Source organism: Ixodes scapularis, unplaced genomic scaffold, assembly GCF_016920785.2.
Source record: "Ixodes scapularis isolate PalLabHiFi unplaced genomic scaffold, ASM1692078v2 PGA_scaffold13__105_contigs__length_92229423, whole genome shotgun sequence".
NCBI lineage: Eukaryota > Metazoa > Arthropoda > Arachnida > Ixodida > Ixodidae > Ixodes > Ixodes scapularis.
Window position 1 is genome coordinate 68543093 of NW_024609839.1, and position 10626 is coordinate 68553718.

The 10626-nt window shown below is 44.1% G+C and overlaps 1 protein-coding gene across 1 annotated transcript; it reads left to right on the forward strand.

Annotated features, from left to right (window-relative positions):
* The first annotated feature begins 2738 nt into the window (after nucleotides 1-2738).
* Nucleotides 2739-8713, forward strand: LOC8038870. Its single transcript, XM_042289665.1, has 4 exons — nucleotides 2739-2909; nucleotides 4817-4973; nucleotides 5429-6514; nucleotides 8523-8713. Exons 1-4 carry the CDS (start codon nucleotides 2739-2741, stop codon nucleotides 8711-8713), a joined length of 1605 nt encoding a protein of 534 aa, XP_042145599.1.
* The last annotated feature ends 1913 nt before the right edge of the window (nucleotides 8714-10626 follow it).

Sequence of the window (10626 nt, forward strand, 5' to 3'; positions counted from 1 at the left end):
TTACGTATCAACATAACAAAAAAACAAAAAAAAGCATCTGCGTGCATGCTGTTTTGATTTAAATCGCTACTGTTTATTCTAACCCAAATATCACCATAGCCGGGGAAGCAATCGGGATATTCATTGAAAATATTAGGTGTAGTCTTTTTTGATAATTGATCACGAAATGAGCACATACAATACAGAGGATAAGAAAGCCAGAAAAGCTGTTCATATTTTATCCCGATACCGTGCAGTTTTCACCCCATTTGCTAAGTTAAACATTAATCAATGCCTCGTGCTGTCATATTATTAATATTGCCACCTCGTACGGGGTACGACTACCATTCGAAATATAAACGAAGTTCTACGTCTACAACAAAAAACTCAAAGAGTGGCAGCAAATGTGTCCTATTTTTCTCATGCAGATGCTATTTTTGCCTGATTTAATGTTGCCAGATTAACACACCTGCATTACTACCGGCTTCTAGTAACTTATAAAAGAGCACAAAAAATACACATACTTGTTTTCACAAATAGGAAATGCAAATAAAAATAGTAGCGTTTATAACACACAGCGAAGTGAAGAGTGGAGTGTACCCACCTCCTGGAAATATTATGAACTGACATCGATTACATACATACTGAGATTTTTTTTGAACAATCTGAATGTCAATACAGATTTCAGCCATAGCTAACCATTTGAAGCTTTAATGATAATACTGTCGACATTGGGAACTTCAGGCTTCCTGTATTATGTGTACTCTGTCGACTGATGTCATATGTTACATTGGAGTCTTGTGACTTTTTTTCTTTCTCTCTCTTCTGACCTTGAAGGATGTTTTCATTTTAGATTTGATTTTGTAAACTATGCCATGTACGCGCGCTGCTGTCTTGGAGCTGGGAGCTTGCCAAGCTGCACGTGTTGCTGCTTTTTGCCCTATCGACTATCTTTCCTGGGGAAAGATATATAAATTGACTGTCTGATTGATTGACTGATTGATTGAAAATTGCGACAAAGGCACTAATTTCCGCATTCCGCAGGCTGTGCTTAAGTCAGAATTTTTCCTAGCGACTCTTGAGCGGACGTTTCATGCCGAATTACATTCCTAGGGACCTCGGCTCATATTTCCCGCGGGGTACGTCGCCCGTAGCGTGACACTGTAGGAGGTACGGCTTTGCGTGTTTTTAATAATATTACGGGATCGTCGACTGGTGGGTGAATAAGTACCATATCCCGGAAAGTAGTCACTCTGATCACCCCGCATTGCTAATCGACAAAGTGAAAAACTGGAGCGACCCTATAGCGGCAGGGTGGTATTCTGGGAAACGGCTGTCGAGGTTGAGCTGAGTTTCGATTTCCTCCATCATACCGCTGCCGACCGCACCCGCGGACCTGTACCTCGTGCATCACCGCAGCGTACCTCGCTGTAGTTTTTTTTTTTTTTTTTTAAGTTGATTTACACGTGCATCTGATGCAGCAAAAGTATGACTTTCTGCTTGTGACATCATAACGTGGTAGACATTCAATACGAATGCAAACCATATCTGAACAACAAAGCTAGCCTCACTGCCGATCGGATTACGCTGCTTTTCGTACCAACTCAATGTGTGTTTTTGCTTTTCGACTTTGATACAAGTTGGACGAGGGTCAACACCAAGATTGGCATGGGTGCTTTAACATTGTCCTTGTCTTCTACCTGTCGTGCTTTCAGGGGTACTCCGGCGTTTGCTTTATTATCACCGATGTGCCTGAAAATGTGCTAAGCACACCAACAAACAACGCTGAAATAATATCCCAAATATTAGGCCAACATATTATGTTTTTTTTTTCCGAAGCTATTGAATATAAAATCTTCGTCCTCATTGTGTTTTTCAAAGTAAAAGTCTTTATTGGCAGCAATAAAAAAGTGATGCTGGCGGCAGACATTTGTCCACCCTTTGTACTGTAGATTTTCTTCCCAACTGAATAAAGCAGTTTTAAAATGTCAAACGACTGCTTTAGAAGCTCGTTCCAGCACCCCCGCAGCAGCACGAAACAAGTGCTCGGGTAGTAAATTTTTCTTACTGCCCGCTCGACTGGCAAGCCTGCCTGCCACTGACTTCACGGCATTGAATAGCGCGGGTGTATTTGAAACATTGGTTTTGGCACCATTTTTATTTGCCTATTCGACAATAACTATTCTAAATTTCGCCGACTAATTAGCATACTGGCAAGGGTAAGAACAGGGATTCAGAAAGTATAGTGAGCTGGGGTAGGTAAAAAAAAAAATTGAAGGAGTACGTCTTTAAAAGGCATTCTTTTTTGCTTTCAGTGTTGCGACTTATTTTGCTTTGTATTTAGAGAGCTCAGTGTCTGATAAATCCACAAAAATAAGAGTAAAATTGCTGCACGAGGTACGCAGGTGGATCAATCCACGTTCGAGACTTCCATGAGATACGCCGCGGTGGTGTGCGAACTTGAGGTCCGCGGTGTCCGCGTTGTCCGCGGTGTCCGCGGTGTCCGCCGTGTCCGCGGTGTCCACAGTGTCCGCGGCCGGCCGTGGTGCGATGGATGAAGCCGAAAATTCGACCTTCGTTGACATTCATTTATTACAATTACCCTCAGCCACAGGGGGCCCTCCGGTCATGCACAATAGCCATTAATTATTAAGTAAACAAAACTGCCGAGAGTAGGAGCGCTGATGACTATGTTGAAACCCGCATATTCAATGCTTCCGAATGGCGTTTTTTTTATTTCAGCTAATCGACGCTTTGTCATGGACTCTCCAACAAGTTGGACTGTGGCTGCGGGTTGCTGTTGGATCAACTTTTTTTACTTCGCCATCTTTCGATCTGCGGCCATTGTTTATGTGTCCATTCTAACTTCGCTCGACACGTCCAGGGCAGAAGCAGCATGGCCGATCACGGTGATGAGTGTTGTTTGCTGTGTAGCAGGTAAGAAACATTCTCATACGCTATCTGCTATTTCTAACAGCCCCGATGGGCGTCTGTGGTTTCAGCTGTAGCTTAGCAATTTAGCCAGTGCAGTACGACTGATAGCCTGGCGTCTTTAACGTGCATCACGAAGTAGTGATACACGACCGCACGCCGGTACGATGCTCATCCAGGTCGAAGCGAATATTGTCTCATTCGGTATTAACAACGATAGCCTCTGGATTCTTTGTTTTTACGAGGTCATAAAACAGTAGGTCTCCGACACTAAAAATAGATAGATTTGTAATGATTTATTCGTTTAAACAAATGCTGCGGCTCACAAATGTCAGCCATATCTTTCGTGGGCGCATAGAAACATAAGCTGTTTTTAGCGTTGCATATTATAATCGGGAGCACTATATCCCGACACCAGCAATCACGTCCACGCGAAGCATTTCGAAAGGGTCACAATTTCAAACTAACAAACCGATGCGATTGAACCCTATTATTTGGAAGGTGGCTCCTGTCAGTTATCGAGTGTATTTAATATCATCAGTAAACACTACTTATTGTATAAAACATTAGGGTTAAGCATTAGGGTTAAGCATTACTATAAGTAAAAAAAAGGAACAGGCACGCTAAACATTATTGCGTTTCATTCGTTAAGGCAGACGAACCATAACTGGTGCCTCCATTAACAAACCCGATCCCTCAATTCCAAATGCTGTAATAGCACTAAATATTATCTAAGTGCATGGAGCAGCTCTCACGCTCTTAGCAAACGTGATAATTTCATAAACGGACAAAAGTGAAGCATAAGGGCCCATCCACAATGTCATCATAAAGAAAATAAGATTACAATGCATTTCATATAAAATTGCTATACACATATCTCATCATGTCGCCGTAGAGTTTGCTTGATTGCGATGAATTAAAAAGATGCCAGTTTACGCGATTAACGGCATCTGGTTTCGCAGGCAGGACCCTCTTGCGAGAACCGTTCCACGCTGAATCACGTGATTAGGTTAGCTGCCGCGAATGCCACCAATTTAGTGTTGGCCGGAGAAATCTGCCCCTTCCCGTGATAGAAAAGCGCTTGCCCCTTTATTGGGCGCGTTATATCTGTAAACGCTTTTGCGCCGTGGAAAAGAGTATATTGATCAATGAAACAGTCACTCACTCAGGGGCGACTTTTCTACTTTTGACGTTGGCTTTTCCTTTTCACATTCTTGTAACATTGAATATGTTTATGGGCTGAATTACAGGCGAAAAGTGCTATACGCTCGAGTGTAACGGATGCAAGGCTATGGAACACCAAGCCTATATAACCGATAGCAAGCAAATGCATAAGCATACAGGGTATTCTCAGTCAAAATTTATCGTACTTAATTGTGATTAGTAAGATTTGATACGCGCCGCAGGCGGAATCGAACACTGTAAAGTGCTATCCGCACCCCCGAGCCTTTGATCGGCGCCACTGGAAGGAGGTGAAAGCAGTTGTGCTAAATAAGGCCCACAGAGGCTGAGGTGGCAGGCATCTGTCTCCGCCCGCAGCTGCCTCTGAAATAACGAAACGTAGCTCCCCACGTATTTCTAAGATGTCACGGGTCATTAATAAATTTAAACTTGTCTCGACCATTCTGGTAAAACCGGAGAAGCATATGCATTGCTAATCCGAAACCAACCAAAGCCTAACCAATAATGCACGCATTATAAGTTAGGCTTTGGAACTACATATATATTCGGATTAGCAAGCATATGCATTGCTAATCCGAAACCACCAAGCATAACCAGATAATGCACGCATAATGCATGCTCGACAGGTTCTCTGCTCCCCTGGTTTATCAGAATGATCGAGACAAACTTAAAATTTGTGTAATGTACATTCTATCTAAACTGTTAGTGTTTTTCAATTATATAGTTTCCGCTTACAGGGCCAGTGGTGGGGTGGCTGGCGAGTCGCATCGCAGTGTGGAAACTGACCGTCTCCGCGTGCCTGGTGGGATCCCTGGCCGTCTCTGCTTGCTTCTTGGCCAACGGGATCTGGTTCCTCATCGTGTCCATAGGAATCGTCCACGGTGGGTGTGGGCACGTGACGTTCCGATGAAAACACTGTTATTTCTATGTTTGCGTGGCTATTGAGCCTATCAAACAGTAGATGTGGTGACCGTGACTTATGTTATTGCTAATTTGTCGCGTTAGGCAGCATATATCAGGCGCACCACTGAGAGGGCTGAAAATTTTCACAAAAATGCAACCATGTGTGGACGTATGTTTCTTTTGATATCAGGCCAAGTATATAATACAAATTTCTGCGAGCGAATAAACAAGAAAAAGGAAAAGGAAAACAAGAGGAAGATACTACTTGCAAGTCTCTTTAAAACCAAAAGATGTAGAAAGGCGTACATTGAATACAAGGTTTTCACAGAAATGTTTCTCAGGTTATGAAATTTTTAAATAATAATGTAAACGAACTAGTCAGCACACTTAAGCTTAAGCAGCTTTTTCATTCTGTTATTTCATTTTATTTTAGGTGTCAGCATGGCCTTCACTATGCTTTGCAACACAGTCATCAGAGCCCACTTCACCCGTAACAGAGCGCTTGCCTGTGGCATAAACTACGCAGGACAGACCCTTTCGGGCCTAGTCTTTCCGCCACTGGTACAGTTCTTCCTTGAGAAATACGGCCAAAAAGGAATGTTCTTGGTGACCGGAGCCTTGATGCTGAACTCCACTGCGGGAGCACTGTTGCACCTCCTTCCACCGGAAACGCCCGGCAAGCCCGCATCAATCTTCGATGATGGCAAGAAGCTTGAGATGCCTCTCGATATAACGTGTTCAGATAAAATCGGTCTTCAAGACTGCACTGCTGATCCCACGGGATGTGCGTTGTCCGCCGAAGACAAAGGTTTATTGACACAAGATGATGGTTCTGACAAAAGCGAAACAGTCCAGGGGGTACGGGATCATCTAAGCCTTCAGCAGGCTATGTTGTCAGAGTCACAAAACATGGAAGATCCGCAAAATAAGAAGCAAAAAGAATGTTACAACAAGAAGTGTGTGAGTTCATACAATCGGCATGATGATGTGCGCGATGTACACGACGAGACGGCTACCTACAGTGTAAAGACTTTCAGCAATCGAAGCAAGATCACCTCGCCATCGTATCTCAGGCGTCCTCAGTTCTACATCGTCGCTCTAACGTGTTCGGTCATCGTTTTTAACATGTCCACGTACTCGGCCGTCATTGTTGACTTTGCAACCGACCGAAAGATCTCCAAATGGAATGCCGTCTTGCTTATCACAATCTACGCGATCTCCGACTTGGTGTCCAGGATGGGGTCAGGTTCCATCACAGACAAGGGATTCCTCAAGAAGAGCTCGATGATGGCTGGCAATCTTCTTCTCTGGGCAATTTCTCTGTGTGCAATGCCTTTCTGCTACTCGTTTTACCTTCATGCCATTCAAGCGGTCATCTTTGGGTTGTGCAGCGGCGCTACTTTTATTCTGATGCCAGTCTTGCTCATGGAGCTTGTGAACGCCAACAAGTTCAACGAGTGTTTAGGATTTGCGACTTTGATCGCAGGAATACCACTTCTTCCGAGGCCACTTCTGATTGGTAAACGGTTTTTATTGATTAATGAATGATGTCTGGAACGTGTCTTCCATTGGTGTGTTTAGCACCTCCTCAATTGTTGTCCCGCAATGTTCTTCTGATGATATCATAAAAGTGCCATGTTGCCGCCGGTCGCGATCCTGGCGGCTTAACAACACCCTGGGGGGGGGGGGGGGGGGGAGGAGGGGGGGGGGGGGCGTAGGGCGTATATGGCATTGGTCTTTCTACTTCGGGTCGCTGCCTAGCTTCGCAGTCCACTGATGCTCCAGCAGCCAAGAGTTGGGACATTGCGACGACCGTGACACTCACGTTCGCTTATTCATTTTACCGGGACTTCTAGACCGAACCACCAGGATCTTGACATCCGACAACATTACACGCTGGCTTCTGTGACGTCATTTGTTGTCACTTTGGGACTACTTGTGATTACTCTAAACACATCAATCTAAAACGCACTACAAGCACCCTAGTTGAAGGCATGGTTCACATATTTGAATATCAGTGTGCCTGAGTGCTTTACGTTTGCCTTTAACCGCTTTAAAAAAAAAAAAAAAAACACATGTCAGACTTGCGTTATCTATGCGAGCCCTGGAACTCTTTATATCTGCGTATATATTTCTAACGTTTTTTACGCATTATTTTTTGGGGGGCTTGAAATGTTTCTGACAATGTTATAAGCGACCATTTCTCTTAGATGTTCAACAGGTTTGACTTCGAAGCTACTGCAACCACCTTCAGTCTGCTGATACGGAGGTCGAATGCGTTTCGGCGTCACCTGACAGAGAGCGCCAGTGCGCCACTATGTTTTGTTTTACTTTGGCTAGGTGGCGCAAGCCGCCGCCCAATTGAAATGGTCCACCCGCATTTATCTATCTTATCATTCAATTTCTCGTTGCAAGCAATTACGAAAAAAAAACAAACAAAAAAAACAGGTACCCATTTGAGCACTCTTTCGCGCAAATGTACGAAGCAGCATTGAGTTTTCTTAGTTTTAGTTTTTTGTAGTATATGTCTCCATGCAAGTGCCTTTGTCGTGATTCTTCTTGTATGCGTTTTTATTTGAAATGTTTCAGGGACCCCTACCACTGTGCAAGTTAGTTAAGCCTTAGAGTTCAGCCTCAAACCGCATTCGGTAGCAGCTGAAGTTTGTGGGAGATTAAATTTTCTTGACTAAGTACTGCCACGAACAGTTTATATATGGGATTTCGCTGTTTCAGTAAATACTGATAAACCCCGATAAAAAAAAAACACAAACAAACAAACAACCCTGAGGTGGTTTTCTCCAAATCAGGGAAAACCGAAAATCCCCGATTCGGAGCTGCTCTTGAGTAGGGAAGAAATCAATAGGGTTTGGAAGAAGGAAAAAAAAAAAAAAAGCATTTTTACGTTTTACAGTTTTTGTTTTTTGTGTAAGCTTGAACACAATTTGTATTGACTCTCCTTGATGTTGCTTCTTTTTTTGAGACCCACGTTGCTTGAATTCTGCTCTCGGTAACGGGATGATCTTTTTCAAGTGTATGTGTCACGGGTGTAAGTTTGAAAGACCAGAACAGAAGATGAAACCGCGGGCGGGGGGGGGGGGGGGGGGGGGGAGGGGAGGGGATTTGGTGTTACAAGTTTATAAATATTCAGTGTTTTATAACATTAGCCCCAGTTTGTTGCCTGGCACTGATGACAGACACCGAAGAACACCGATTATAAAAACAAAAAGAAACCCCAAAGAAACGCCTCCGATTTAAAGAAGACTAAACCCTGAATACACGAAACTCTACTTATAAATGACTAGGGTAGTACGAAAACCCCTACATGTAAGTAGATATGAATTTCTTTAGTGAAAGTCCTTGAATGTTCTTATGGACGGAGAAATGCATTGATATAAGGCATATATACGCCTAAACAAGTGTGTTCTTTCTTGCTCCCTCGCTCCCTTCTACTGTTAGAAGCAGCCAGATTAGCGTTTCTTCTGTATGAATTCTGGCACAATTAATAAGTACTTTTTTTTTTCTTGCAGGCTACTTCAGGGACAGTCTAGGAGACTACCAAGGATTATTCGTACTCATGGGTGTGGTCACTGCGCTTAGTGCCTTCAGCTGCCTATTTCTGCGAGAGAATCATGGAGAGAGAACGAATCTTTTTTACGAAAAGATTCGCGCGTATTGTGACGGAAAAAGCGTCACAAGTGTCACAAAAACAAGTACCTAGGACAATAGCTGAGAGTGCTTGGACGGAAAAGCATCGGTGAAGGCCACCGCTGCAGTTAGTTGGCAAGAAATAAGGCATTTTTAAACAAACAACCAAGCTCCGTGAAAGCCAGAACGTAAGACCGGAATAAAAAGAGCGGGGCACTTACGCAACCTGTAAGTTGAAACACTGACAGCTGAGGCGTTACTTCAGAGCCGCTGAGTTGCCATTTCGGAGCAGATGGCCTGACTGAACGGTAAGGGTGCGAGCGAGCACCATAGAGGCCGCATAGTCATATGGTATTAAACCGAGTAACACACCGGATGAAACTTTGATAGCGTTTTTGAACTAATGAGGGTGTATTAAGTAGAGAGCATTTCATGAACCTGTTAAAGAATATTATTGGATACAAACTAGGACCGCCTTGTGGTAAATAAAGAGCACCAATCGCGCACTCAAGTTTCAAATCCAGGAACTGCTTGTGAATGCATGAATCGTTCCGGGTCGTTGGAGCTGCTGCCTGAACGTCTTATGCAATGTTAAAGTACGCAAACTAACACCGCCTTGTGGCCACTGAAGAGCACTTCCAAAATCGCGCACTCGAGTTTCAAGCGTGTAACTCCATCTAAATTTACGCCCGTGGATTCGCCGGCTTAACACCCACCTAGCTTTATTGGTTTCATTCCTCGAGAATTTTTCTGGCATAATTATCGAAAATGCTTTGCTTTCATTGTTTCCAGTAACAGCAGACTTCCCGTTTATGTTTTTGCGTGCCGTCATGGTGTCATGTGGCGACATATTGTCACGTGACGTCTGAATCTGACGTAACGTCACAGTGTCACGTGACGTCACGACATCACGTGACTCACGGTGTCGCCTGACGTCATTAAGTCGCGTGGCGTCGCTGTGCAACACGACTTGACATGACAACGTCACGTCATGGTGTCAGCTGACGCCAGCTAACACGTGACGTGGCGTGACGTGGTGCGCAGCGTGACGTCAGAGTGGTGTCGAGCGGCGTGACACCAGCGGAGTGACATCAATGTGGAATGTTTTGGCGGAGTGCCGAAAATGGTCCGCGTCGATATAAAGCGCTGTCGACGGCGCGAAACCCGCAAAGTGTCCCACTAAACTGCACACGCAGTAAAAAAAACTACAAGTTCATGTCTCACCCGTGTAATAACACTGTAAACATGGCAGAATATTACGGTTTTCAAGATGACGTATGTTCAGGCACTCTTTCCGGTCCCTTATATTTTGCCGTGTTTTATATGCGTGCTCGCAACGTATAGCGAACACGACCTATTTAGCCCAAACAATGGCGGATACAACCGGAGACACCGGCAGGGGAGAGCCGAGCGGCGAGCCACGGAGAAGCGCGGGACGCCTGGAAGCCAGAGGTTGGGAGCGGTCGCGAGCCAGACCGATTGCAACCTAGACAGTTAAATAAAGATATCCTTGAATTACTCCAAATTAACCGGTACATCACCCACTTGATGTAACGTTTATGACTACCGACACAGACACTCTGAATTTCCATTTTCAATATAATAACAGAATAAACTACATCGACATTGAGAAGTTTTAAATGCGACAGCCTTTCTATCAGCAGCCTTCCCCGCCACCCTCCCCCTGAAGAAGTCTGCTCTGATATACGACACAGATGCGCATGCGCCGAAGAAGGGTTGAAATTAAAACCTCAAATCTCCTAATTATGGGGAGGTGAATGCTTGAAAAGCCAACAGTATTATGTTTGACACACTCGAGTATGTTTTTACTTGTGGTCAATTTAAAAAAAATAAAACAAAAAAAAAAATGTTAATAGAGGTCCTTTTGATGTTTTTGAAAGACGGTCTCGTCCAAAGCGGATGGCGCAACATACCGCCAAGAACTTTCGCTTCCCCCAAAAGTAGGAGATCGGTTTTCTCAGTCAA

Excerpts from the sequence above, each read along its gene's own strand:
- LOC8038870 (XM_042289665.1), top strand. The coding sequence starts at position 2,739 with ATGGACTCTCCAACAAGTTGGACTGTGGCTGCGGGTTGCTGTTGGATC. Across the intron at positions 2,910-4,816 it reads TGATGAGTGTTGTTTGCTGT|TTTCCGCTTACAGGGCCAGT; the intron begins GTAGCAGGTAAG and ends TCAATTATATAG. Across the intron at positions 6,515-8,522 it reads TCCGAGGCCACTTCTGATTG|GCTACTTCAGGGACAGTCTA; the intron begins GTAAACGGTTTT and ends TTTTTCTTGCAG.